This window comes from Primulina tabacum, chromosome 18 (genome assembly GCF_025594145.1).
Source record: "Primulina tabacum isolate GXHZ01 chromosome 18, ASM2559414v2, whole genome shotgun sequence".
In the NCBI taxonomy this organism is placed as follows: domain Eukaryota; kingdom Viridiplantae; phylum Streptophyta; class Magnoliopsida; order Lamiales; family Gesneriaceae; genus Primulina; species Primulina tabacum.
The window spans coordinates 31285450-31299236 of NC_134567.1; the positions used below are offsets into that span (position 1 = coordinate 31285450).

General features: G+C 35.6%; 1 protein-coding gene across 1 annotated transcript; it reads left to right on the forward strand.

Annotated features, from left to right (window-relative positions):
* Positions 1 to 4294: 4294 nt before the first annotated feature.
* LOC142532161 (cellulose synthase A catalytic subunit 2 [UDP-forming]-like) lies at positions 4295 to 10934 on the forward strand. The gene is made up of 14 exons (XM_075638422.1): positions 4295 to 4821; positions 5333 to 5528; positions 5623 to 5849; positions 5993 to 6095; positions 6173 to 6344; positions 7146 to 7412; positions 7500 to 7845; positions 8113 to 8250; positions 8352 to 8477; positions 8588 to 8800; positions 8907 to 9180; positions 9336 to 9532; positions 9616 to 9966; positions 10055 to 10934. Exons 1-14 carry the CDS (start codon positions 4741 to 4743, stop codon positions 10634 to 10636), a joined length of 3273 nt encoding a protein of 1090 aa, XP_075494537.1. The 5' UTR covers positions 4295 to 4740; the 3' UTR covers positions 10637 to 10934.
* The last annotated feature ends 2853 nt before the right edge of the window (positions 10935 to 13787 follow it).

A 13787-nucleotide genomic window follows, 5' to 3' on the forward strand; every position in this document is an offset into this window, starting at 1 on the left:
AGCTCAGTTTAAGCAAACGGCTACTGAATCCATAGATTCTGTTGTGATGCGGTTTGAAGTAAACATTTTTTGGCAATGGCACTGCATTGTTTTGGGTCTACCTCGCTCATTCCTTTTCTGAGACCTGCTGTTGAAGCCAATAGTGGTTAGTATGCAGCTTCTGTTGTATCTTTGGCAATTTGAACAGACCGTTAGTGTGTGGCTACTGTGTGGGTACTTATTGCGATTGTTAAATGAACTATATGATGCTGGTTTTTGGTCATAAATTTGGACATGATTTTTGTAGTTTCTGCAAATCTGTTTATATTCCGTTGACAGTGTTTTGTTGTGGAGGAAATTGGTCTTATTTTTATAGCTTGTCGAATATATTATATATTTATGTTTTGTTTTCAACTTGGCAAGAATGGGTTAGTGCTCTCTTTAAGGATTTGTGTAAGATAATTGTTTCTCAACAATTTTTTGTCTAGTTGCACGTCCCTTTTGTGAATTGCATTACAAATCCACCAGATTCTAATGACAGCTGTTTATTTTCCTTCTCTTATGTTCGGTTTTGACTGTGTTTTGGATAAAGCCTTTTCACTTGGGTTACATTCATAATCTCTCTGCATGGGCAACTGAACCTTCTCGAGCGAACCATTTCTTTTCAAGGATCAAAAACATGTAATTTCCGGGAGGATCTAAGTTTCTGAGGTGAGGAACAAGTTCAAATCTTGGGGTAGGCGAGGGGGAAGGAGAAAGAAAAATAAGAAAAACGTAGCTGGAAGGGTATTTTGGGAATAAAAAAACTGACAATAATGTAATCCTACATTTAAAAATCACACCAAACATCATATTATATATCACACAACATACATATCCTCCTCTATCATACATTTATGAATCTAATTAATAATCATTCAATTATCCTATCACACGAACCAAGCACAGATAGCAGGACATTATCAATCCAAGTTTTAGATAGTTAGACATAGTTTTGCTTGGAGGATAATTGTTTACAGCTTTACAAAGCACAAAAGAGAGAGTTTCCTCCAAGTAACTATGTCTAACTGTCCCCATATCAAGATATAATAATAATAATAATAATAATAATAATAATAATAATAACAACAAATTATGTGCGAGGTATCGCAATCTTGAGAAATACACACACTTTGAATACCAAAAAAATATGCGTAAAGAAGCATTGAAGAATGGTCCACTTAGTTTTTTTACTACGAAAATTCCCCGCAGAGCATGTGGATTCATTCATATACACATGCTTCATGTTCAAATATTTCTATTTTATGTGCAAACCATGGTATTTCTTTAATTAATATTACCTGATGTTCTTGGAATTCACCGAAGACATGGACGACAACGTATGTTAATGAGTCAAGGCTGAATGTTGATACAGTTTATAATGAAAATTTAAACAACTTAATTATAGAAGGAGTGGTACGAAACTATGAGAGACCAACAAGTGATATTCTTCGGGAATAAAATTCAGATGTCTCTTTTAGTTGTCTGGGGAGAACCGATTGTCATTGATATTAGAATGAAGATCACACGAGAACATAATCTTCATATAAACCAAATCAAATCAAACTCTTTATTGGAGGTGCACACACTCATTCAGTAAGAAGTAGCTGTGTTGACACATATGTTTCAGATATCAGAATATATCTGAGTTAACATAGAGAAATCATTTTCGACGAATGATATTGCAGATTTTTCATTTGCTTCTTTTTCTATTTATCATCTAAATTCTTTTGTTTGGAAGTAAATCTAATAATCATAGATATTTCACCATCTCAATAATATTATAAATTTCAGTAAAAAAAATAATCTAAATCTGGGATGTGTAACAAAAATAAGAGACGCTTGCAAAATTGAGTTTAGGGATGATAATCTGCCAAAATTGATGCGAAAAACGAGATTTAAGTTCTTACATCATCTTAGATTTATATCAAGTTTTAAAATAGCTAAAATTTAAAAAATAATTATATTACCTTTATTTTTATTTTATCATTTTATTTTCACACAAAGTCATGTGATGACGGAGATTTGAATTTTTGGAAAAATAATTATAGATAAAATTCAAAATAAATAAATGTAAGAAGATCAGTCCACTTATATACACCAGTATTGAGTTTTCCCCTCTCAACGTGGATTGTACGGTTTCTCAATATGTAGAGACGAAGCCATGTCAGGAACAGTGTCCTAAATCATGTCAAACGAAAGGACTGTCATTCGGCATATGGTGGGGGCTTACCGCTTGGTCTTACCATATGACTCATATTTAAAGCAATTTACTGAGCCAAGTTTACTTCTCTGTCCCTTCCAACATGGTGGGCCAAAAACCCCTCCCCCCCCCCCCCCAAACTTCTAGTAGTTTTCTAAATTTAAACACTACAAAATAAATCATAAATAATAAATTATTGGACAAAAACAAGCAATTTTATATTTTTTTATACGGTTATAGAAAAATTTGAAAACAAACAGACATAAATTTAGTTTAGTACTTGTTACAATAATTCATGTACCATGTATGTTCCAAGTTTGATTTTTTTTTTTTTGAGTAGAAAAATACTTAATCATTAGATAAATCCAAAGAAACTACTTTCATCAACCACGACGGGTACAAAGCATCAACCCAACACAAAAGTGAAGGGTGGGAAAAAGGCAAAATGAGCGAGACTATGCGCTACACGATTCGTTTCAAGTTTGATTTATTTGCTTTACCGTGTAGCTTTTCCAACTGTATACAGCTTGTTCACTTCTTCTATACACACAAAATCATTTTTATAAAAAAAAAATATGATTTGCCTTTATATATGTTACCTGAATTTCTCAAATATACTTATAATTTTTTTGTAATTCAATGCTACTTTACAAGAAAAGAGAAAGAAACAAAGGGGCAAAAAATGTCTATAAAATAATAATAAATATATTTCATTGCCAGCTCAACACCAATGACAACAAATATTTTAAATCAAAAGTCAAAATCGGTGATCGGAAGGGAATATGGCATTGTATGTGAATTGTGTGACGTTAGGTTAGTGTAGTTTGTATATTTGAGTTGACAAATTACACCGAATTAATCCATCCACACTAAAACCGTGAATTACAGTCCACAAGGAAAGTAGAATCGACAGAAACAAGCAAACAAACATCCCATCCCATCCCGTTTGGATTTTGGAAGCAAATTATGTTTTCTTTTTTTTTTTTCATTTTTTTGTTCTTGATGTATTTATTTATGGAAAATAATTTTTTTTATTTTTAATTTTGTGAATTTATATAAATTTTTTGTTTTTATTTTATTTAGAAAGGTAACAGGTTTAATTTTTATATGTTTATTACTTTTTAAAAGATAAAAAATATTACCTAGTATATGGGTAATTTCAATCTATTAAATTTTTGACTTTGCAGAATCCAAGAAACATTTATTCATCCATGAGTAATAAAGGTATAGATCTATATTATATAGAGAGTATTTTACTTTGATTCTATCATTTATTAAGTCAAATATTGTATACAAAATTTATATATTGCGTTAACTTATTTGGAGATCCTTGAAATATTGAATAATAATAATAGGCAAAAATTTGTATAAGACGGTCTCACGGGTCGTATTTTATGAGACAGATATCTTATTTGAATCATCATGAAAAAGTATTACTTTTTATGCTAAGATTATTAATTTTTATTGTGAATATCGGTAGGGTTGATCCGTCTCACATATAAAGATTCGTGAGACCGTCTCACAAGAGACCTACTCATAATAATAATAATTGATGTAATGTAGGGACATATAATTTTTTGAGTAGGTCTCTTCCAAGACGGTCTCACGAATCTTTATATGTGAGACGGGTCAACCCTATCGATATTCACAATAAAAATTAATAATCTTAGCATAAAAAGTAATACTTTTTCATGTATGACCCAAATAAGAGATCCGTCTCATAAAATACGATCTGTGAGATCGTCTCACACAAATTTTTGCCTAGTCTTTTTACAACTCGCTTTCAAACTTCGAGTTTCGATTCTCTGTCTTCTCCCATTCATATTTCTTTATAACAATAATTATGTTTTCAGTGAAATTATATTAATTTTTTTGTAATATTTTTTATTTTAAATATGATATATTTGTGACACCGTATCTTTGTAGACCTATTTTTTTCTTTTTCACTTTCTATTTTCTCAATCTTTTTTTTTTCTTTTTTGTTTAGTCTCAAGGAAGGAAAACCATAGATCTTACTTACAAGAGTACTATTTGTATTTTTGGTCGATTTCTTCCTTCTTCTGACTCAGGGTGTCGTTTTGTATTTTGATCCACACAGTAGAGCCCCTCACAGCTCATACATCACCGAAAGATTGAAAAATAAAAGAGGAGAGAGAGGGAAGAAACCCTTTCAGAAAACAGGGGGCTTCTCTCAAGGAAAGAACCGGAAGAAATCCACCGAAATCCCTCTTCAATGGAATACCACATTTCCATTCACCAAATGTGATTGTATTTTTGCTTTCTTGTATTGTCCGTTCATGCATCACCGTTTGTTGGTTGTTTAATGCGAAGGGTTTGTGGTCAGTGAGAGAGGAGAAATAAATCAGAAGACTGAGGACCTGGGTGTCGTCTTTTCTCGGTGTATGCTGATGGGTTTTGAGTGAAGGATAAATAATCGGTTTTTTCTACACTCTTTCTGTAAAGATTGCGACGGTGCGTCAGTGGAACAGGAAGAGTTTTTTAAGCTCTATTTTTCTTGAATGGATACGAAAGGGAGGCTTGTGGCGGGTTCACACAACAGGAATGAGTTCGTACTCATCAATGCCGATGAGATTGGAAGGGTCAGCGCCTTAAAGAATTCATTTTCTTTTATTTATTCAGTTTTTCTCAATTTGGTTGCATTATCCAAAGCGTTCAGTCACACCGCGGTGGTTAATTTTCGCTTTTAACGTTGCGTGCCATTTTGGTATGATATTTTTTGTGTAGATTTCTCAAATTTACTGGTATGTTGGATGGAATTTTCGTTATGCTGTTTTTATTTTTTGCTGTTTGATAAAGCAAAGCAATTTCAATTGCTCTGCAACATTTTTCCGTATTATTTATGTTTCTGTGTAATTCTGGATGCAGCGTCTGTGATAAGAGATTTGACTTTCTTGCTTAGTTCTTGTAAACTTTTCCAGATTTCACGGCCAGTCCAAATTGTTCTCACTTGCTTTATTGCAGTTTATCTTGAATTTACTTTTGAATTTGTTGTGGTCGTAATGCAGTCGCATTGTCTTGCTTCGATCTTTATTTGTCATCACAGAAATCTCGATCTGTTGCCAATTCTTACAACAATGTTTGAAATGTCAGGTGACTTCTGTGAAAGAGTTGACTGGGCAGATTTGTCAGATTTGTGGAGATGAGATTGAGTTTGGTGTAGACGGGGAGCCATTTGTCGCCTGTAATGAGTGCGCATTCCCTGTTTGCAGACCTTGTTATGAATATGAAAGACGAGAGGGTAATCAAGCTTGTCCTCAGTGCAAAACCAGATACAAGCGAATAAAAGGTAGTTTTTCATCTTCTCATTATCTCGGATGTCTATGCTTCAACTTTTCTTCTTTTACTAACGATGTCATTAATATGAGACAATTGATCTTTAGGGAGTCCTAGAGTCGATGGTGACGAAGAAGAAGAAGAATTTGATGATTTGGAAAATGAATTTGATTATAACAGCATTGAAAGACGAGATCCTCATCAGATTGCTGAGGCTGAACTTGCTGCTCGGCTTAATGTTGGTCGTGGTGCTTCTGTTATCTACACTACTTCATCGGAATTGGATCCCTCGGCCGCTAACGCAGATATCCCTCTCCTTACTTATGGTCAAGAGGTGGGTCTCTTGTCTATTTGACGTGGGTTCCCCGGCGGTGAATTTGGACTGAAATTTGAATCTTGATAATGTGTTAAATTTTTTTATTTTTATTTTACTGTTGTTCTGATAAGAATGTTTCATGATAATGCTTCCTAATCAAGGATGATACAATTTCTGCGGACAAGCATGCTCTCATTATCCCTCCGTTCATGGGTCGTGGAAAGCGAGTCCATCCTCTTCCATTTTCCGATTCTTCCGTGACTGGTAATTGTTTTCTGTTGGTCCTCGATGTTCAACTAGTTTCCTAGACGTTGAACTTCAATTTTTCGACAATATTGCAGTGCCACCACGTCCAATGGATCCGAAAAAAGACTTAGCTGTATATGGATATGGTACTGTTGCTTGGAAGGAAAGAATGGATGAATGGAAGAAAAAACAGAATGATAGGCTTCAGGTAGTTAAACATCAAGGAGATAAATGGGGGGATGAGCTGGATGATCCTGATTTACCTAAGTAGGTCCATTCCTTCGGTTTCCTATTTCACGTAGTAGTTGTTTTAATTATTAATTCCAAATCCTTTTAAATTTCATATTATCTATCTGCGATCCAAGTCTTGCTTTTGCAACAGCAGCTTTGCACTCTTTGGTGCTAGTGAAATTAACCTTATCTTGACTGCATGTACCAAATCCTTTAGAAAGTTGTATTATTGTATCTAAAATTCGCTAGGCACTAGTTAGACGTCAGACCAACGCCTACGCCACCTAGGCGGGGACTAGGCGTCGCAAGTCGGATTTCAGGGTATCAACACAATAAGATAAGTTTGGTGTGTTGGGGCAAGCCAACAAATCGTATTTTTGTTGGACTTTGGCTTTAGGGTCTATAAAAAAATTACTTTTCATGCTATAAATCTTCGATATATTTTATCTCCATTTCAGTTTTCTTTTGTAAAAGGACCTGCACATGCTTCTTTGTGTTCATCCTTTTCACTTATTTTTATCTTCAGTTATATTTGAGGCATGCCGCATGCGGATGTAGTAGTAGTTTGCTTGTTGGTCTATATTTTCTGCAACTCTTAAAGATGTAGGAGTAACTGTAGGGGCAAGGCGGCTGTATTATAGTTAAGAGAAGTTTGACAGCCGTTGATTCATGACAACATTTATAGATAGTGTTGATGCATAAATGAACCAATAAATTTAGTTATATGCCAGTATTAAAGTGATCAAACTATAAAATTAATTTGATTTCTTTCACTTGTACCTCTTTTGCTCCAGTTCATTTACCTTATATCTTGATGTTTTCTATTGTAATTTACAGGATGGATGAAGGCAGACAACCTCTTTCACGGAAGCTACCAATACCTTCAAGCAAGATAAACCCTTACAGAATGATCATTTTACTTCGAATGGCAATTCTTGGGTTGTTTTTTCACTATAGAATTCTTCATCCTGTCAATGATGCATATGGCTTGTGGCTAACGTCAATTATATGTGAGATATGGTTCGCTGTCTCATGGTTGTTTGATCAGTTTCCAAAGTGGTCTCCAATTTTGCGAGAAACGTACCTTGATAGACTCTCACTGAGGTAAATATTTCCACTTTTTTAATCTTTAATTTTTATGCCCATTTTTTTTATCTGTGTGGCATAAAACAGATGACTCCACTCTTCCAGGTATGAGAAAGAAGGAAAGCCCTCTGAGCTAATGCCTGTGGACATATTTGTGAGTACAGTGGACCCCATGAAAGAGCCGCCACTCATTACGGCAAACACAGTTCTTTCTATTCTTGCCGTCGATTATCCTGTAGACAAGGTTGCTTGCTATGTCTCAGATGATGGTGCTGCAATGCTTACTTTTGAAGCTCTATCTGAGACATGCGAGTTTGCCAGGAAATGGGTCCCATTCTGCAAAAGGTTTAGCATAGAACCTCGGGCTCCTGAATGGTATTTTGCTCAAAAGGTTGACTATTTGAAAGACAAGGTAGAACCAACATTTGTTAGGGAACGCCGGGCAATGAAGGTGTTTTAACTTTTCCCTTATTATTTGTTTTTCTCGTCATTGACTTAATACTTATTTCTTCTATTTGTTATTTGAGGTTTACACATTACACAACCTTTGGGTTTATGCAAAAGAAAAATAGGTGAAGAACTGGTGTTTTCATTTAAGATGACCATGCCCTGTTTATAAACTACCAAAAGAATTTGATGGTTTTTCCATAGAGATTTTTCATTTTTGGGTTTGAAATTTGATGACTGATACTTTCTTTCTGTAACTGTTATCATTCAGAGAGAGTACGAAGAGTTCAAAGTTCGAATAAATGGATTGGTGGCCACTGCACAGAAGGTTCCTGAGGATGGTTGGACCATGCAGGATGGAACACCGTGGCCGGGAAATAATGTCAGGGACCACCCTGGAATGATCCAGGTATAGTGAGCTTACTCTGATTTTATGCTTCCTAAGTTCCTATTGACGGGAATGGTACTGTCTAGAAGAATTTGTCATTATATTTTGATTTTTCTCAACAGGTGTTCTTGGGTCAAAATGGTGTTCAAGATATTGAAGGAAATGAATTGCCTCGTCTCATATATGTTTCACGTGAGAAGAGGCCTGGTTTTGAGCATCACAAAAAAGCCGGTGCTATGAATGCTTTGGTGACTGTCTTCTTCTCTCTTCTTGCCATTTTGGATTTATTTATGTTTTCCAGAGTAATTTTTTGCATCTTCAGCTATCTTATCTATAGTTTATGTCTTTTTATTTCCAGATACGGGTGTCTGCAGTCATCTCAAATGCTCCGTACCTACTGAATGTTGATTGTGACCACTACATAAATAACAGCAAAGCTCTCAGGGAAGCTATGTGTTTCATGATGGATCCTCAAGCTGGAAAGAAGATATGTTATGTGCAATTTCCTCAAAGATTTGATGGAATTGATCGGCACGATAGATATTCAAATCGCAATGTTGTCTTTTTTGATGTATGTATGGTTTGTAAGGGTGTTCTATTACAAATTATGAGTGTTATGCATGTGTGGTTCTATGCTGTCTTCTGTAAAAGGCTAATTTTATCTCAATTACTAACAGATAAATATGAAAGGACTGGATGGGATCCAAGGTCCAATTTACGTCGGAACTGGATGCGTCTTTAGGAGGCAAGCCCTCTATGGATATGATGCTCCCAAGAAGGCAAAACCGTCAGGGAAAACTTGCAATTGTTGGCCCAAATGGTGTTGCTTCTGTTGTGGATCTAGAAAGAAGAGCAAGAAAGGGAAATCAAAGAATAATAAGAAAAAGACCAAGAGCAGGGAAGCTTCAACACAGGTTCATGCTCTTGAAAATATTGAGGAAGGAATAGAAGGTAAGAGTAAATTTCAAATCGATAAATTTTATAAATATTCTAAGAGAATTTGAACACTACTGATGACATTACATTTAGAAAAGAATTAAATGAATTTCCCTGGTTTTATGTATTGAACTCTTGATATTAATAGTGTACTTTCTCTCATGTGGCAGGAATTGAAAGCGAAAAACCAACCTTCATGCCCCAGATTAAATTCGAGAAAAAATTTGGACAATCTCCGGTTTTCATTTTTTCAACACTTCCAGAAGAAGGTGGTGTTCCACCTGGAGCATCATCAGCTTCCCTCTTGAAAGAAGCTATTCATGTTATTAGTTGCGGCTACGAGGATAAAACAGACTGGGGGAAAGAGGTATGCTGTTTCCATGTAGATTTTTCCCCCCCAAAGATCTTATAGTGATTTTTGGCATTAATACTCGTGTTCTTCACTATCAGGTCGGATGGATTTATGGTTCGGTTACTGAGGACATCTTGACTGGTTTTAAGATGCATTGCCATGGCTGGAGATCTGTGTACTGCATACCACATCGACCTGCTTTCAAAGGGTCGGCCCCTATCAATCTATCGGATCGTTTACACCAGGTTCTTCGGTGGGCTCTAGGATCTGTTGAAATTTTCTTTAGCAGGCATTGCCCTCTTTGGTATGGATATGGGTGTGGTCTGAAGCCATTGGAAAGATTTTCTTACATAAACTCGGTGGTATATCCGTTGACATCACTTCCGTTGATCGTTTATTGCACCCTGCCAGCTGTTTGCCTTCTTACGGGAAAATTTATTGTCCCAGAGGTGAAGAATCTCTGCTGGAAAATATTTACTTTTTAGTTAGTTTGATCATCGTTTTGCTGACTCTTTTCTTTTATGTTATAATGTACAGATCAGTAACTATGCGAGTATAATTTTCATGGGCCTTTTTATATCAATTGCTGCAACGAGTGTCTTGGAGATGCAGTGGGGTGGTGTTGGAATCGACGACTTGTGGAGAAACGAGCAGTTTTGGGTGATTGGTGGCGTTTCATCTCACTTTTTCGCTCTAATACAAGGTCTGCTCAAGGTTTTGGCTGGTGTAAGCACGAACTTCACTGTTACATCCAAAGCTGCCGATGATGGAGCATTTTCGGAGCTTTACCTCTTCAAGTGGACATCGTTGCTAATCCCTCCAATGACTCTGATGATCATAAACATTATCGGGGTCATAGTTGGGATCTCAGACGCCATCAACAATGGCTATGAATCGTGGGGACCTCTATTTGGCAGACTTTTCTTTGCGTTGTGGGTGATCGTCCATTTATACCCCTTCCTCAAAGGTTTTATGGGGAAACAAGATAGAATTCCCACTATAATCGTGGTTTGGTCGATTCTTCTTGCTTCTATTTTGACATTGTTGTGGGTTCGTATCAACCCATTTTTGTCTAGAGGTGGAATCGTTTTAGAGGTTTGTGGGTTGAATTGTGATTAGATACAAAGAATAAATTTTATTAGTTGGATTTGAGTTTATAAGTAGAAAGAACTGCAAAGGAAACGAGGTTAAAAGATCTTGATATCCCTGTAAGCATGTGTTGCTAATGACCATTGGTTACACAAGCTAAGGGAGTTTGATGTTGCCCTGGGGTGACCTGTTGTAGATAAAAAGAAGCTACGGACCACTCTTTTTTCGATGTTTTTCTTTTATTCTTTGGATATGTTGTGTTCTGTAGCCGCCAGTTAAACATAAAGTTTGGTTAATAAGTTATATTATATATTATAGTATTTATTTTTGTTGTTTCGTTCTTGTCTTTGTGGTGTTCCATTTTCTGGGTCGATATTTATCCAATATCTGAACTCGATGATTTTGTTAGTTTTTATGGAACTTTATTTCTGTTGTTCGTTGTTGTGTAAAATTTTATTTTGTATGAAGTTAAATATAATCTGAAAACATATTTCATACAAATGTAGTTGATTGATCAATTTCTTAATTAAATCAGTCGTCCTAATTATTTCTATTTGTTTTTGGTGAAAATTTCCATCAATTCAAATAAACAGAAAAATCAAATGAAATCATATTTTTTCGTGAAAACAGGTCGCTCTACTTAACACACCCACACATGACTAAATGTGTGCGTTATATAAATTAGTGTAGTCTTTTAGGGGTTTTTTTTTAAAAATAATTTAAATTTAAAAAATTTATTTAAAAATAAATAACTTTTTTTTTTAAAAAATTTGCATACTACTGCAATCCGCGCTTGGTAAGTGCGGACGGTACTCCACGTGACATCGTTCGCGCTTACCAAGCGCGGACTTTGCTCCACGTGAGCACTAAGCGCGGACTCTGTATATTATAATTTTTTTTTTACTTTTTTCGATTTTTATTGTCCATTCATTCACTTAGTTAGGTCATTTCGTTCGCTTTATTACGTACATTCGTTGCCAGACAATTTCACGTGAAAGCTGAAGATTTGAAAAATCACGTGAACGTCAATAATTCAAATATGACTAGTTTTCACATTCTTCTCCTATATAAATTCCTATATAAATGATGAAAAATTCAAACGAATGATTTATCAATTTTCTCTTAAATTTTCTCTCAATTTTAATTAGCAAAATGTCTAACATCGACGTACTCTTATATTTTGGTGGTAATGTAGTTAGCGATAATGGATCTGTTGAATATAGCATTCCATTTGTTAGACCGATACGAGTATTACGATATATTAATTTGATGGAATTAGTTGAAGTTGTGCATAAAATGTTAGCAATCAATCCAACGAATTTTTCTCTGAAAATGTTAACAAAGTATTCATTCATGGAAAGAGCATCTTGGCATGAAATTCAAGTCAATCTCGTTGTTGACGATGCTTTACAGTTTATAATGCAATGTGACAATATGCATATTTTGCATCTGTACATGAAAGCAAATTCAATTGAGCATCATGTTGGATTTGATGATCATGAATCATACGTTCCACATGCATACGATTCATGTTTTTATAACGAACCCAGTACGTCTACATATGGTGGTTTCCAAGAGCAAGAATCTTATGTTCCACATGTTACTGAAGGACTCGGTAATATGAGTTTCGATGATGTAAGTGGGCCTTGAGATCAATATATAAATGTGTCGTCGGAACAGAATAATGCTCCATATTGGCCGAATCCAACATTAGATACGAGTGCTCGTTGTCCGGATCAGGCCAATAATGATGATATTTTGAGGACTGATTCTGAACCCGATATGTCATACATCGAGTCTGAAGAAGAAGAAGAAGTGAATGTTGATGATGAAGTGAATACTTGTACAAATCCTGATGAGGGGACATTATCTCGACAACCACCACGTGACACACTACAGAGGCAGACCGTACCATTTCTGTCAAATACTTTTGATATGCCATCATTTTTCAATAAATTTTTTGGGGAAGAGCCTCTTGATTTTGTCGATGTTCCTTGTAGTCAGATTATACATGTCGGAAGTATGACAAGTGGGCGAGAAAATTTAGTGAACATCGTGTTGACAAATATGATGTACGTGAGCAAACTGCTTCGGTTGCAACGGTAAGAAGACCAAGTCGTGGCCAACATATACAGGTGGTCAAGTTATCAATGAGTGATTGTTCATGTGGTAAATGGATGATTTTTAGCATACCATGTTCCCATGCTATTTGTACCGCAAAGTGGCACTTGTTGGATCCCACGACACTTGTGCAGCCATGGTATAACATATCTGAGTACTTAGCGACGTACGAAGGCAGATTTCAACCTCTTGCAGGTGAGCGCTACTGGGATCCTCCAACTTTCGAATTGCACCACAACCCTGTTAGACGTGAAAGAAGAAGATTTAGTAGAGATAGAACAACTCGATTGAGAAATGAGACGGACACAACTGTTTCTAGACAGAGACGACATCGATGAATTATTTTGTTAAATTGTAATAAAAATTGTTATGTTAAATGAGAAATTTTTTCTTCACCTCGTTTTTACTTTGTTATTTGTTAAAAAATTTTCTAGAAATTTTTTTACAAATTACAAAAAAATTTTCTTGTAATTTGTAAATAATTTTCTTGTAAATTTGTAAAAAATTTCTTGTAATTTGTAAAAAAATTTCTAGCCCAATGCTCGCGCCCCTGCGGCAAAAAATTACCGCTCGGGGGCGAGAGGTGCTCTGGAAAATTTTCCAGCACAACTCTCGCGCTCGAGCGGTAACTTCATAAAAACCCATATGATTTAAATATGCTAGTGCACGCCTGTGTAAGTAATTATCAGTATATAACTTCCAAATCAAATTGTCTGACCTTTTCACTTTGACAATATCATCAACGGTTAACGAAGACTCTCTTGATGACATATGTGTCGCTTGTAAATAGAGGACACAGGGATTTTCTGGATTTCTATTATCTGACATTCTGAACTATGCAGTAGATCTTCTCAACTTCGTCTAAAAAAATTTTCGGTGAGGAATTGAGAAACTGATAAATGCGAGAATGAGAGGGCAAAGTTAAGAGGAGGAAAGAAGAGGAGGAGGAGGAAAGAAGAAGGAATCAGGCATAGATAAAGATTGGACGAATGGAATAGCGTCACGTGGCAGGTGAAGCAGCGTCCGCGCTTCGTCCACGTGAACACCGTCTTCGCTTATC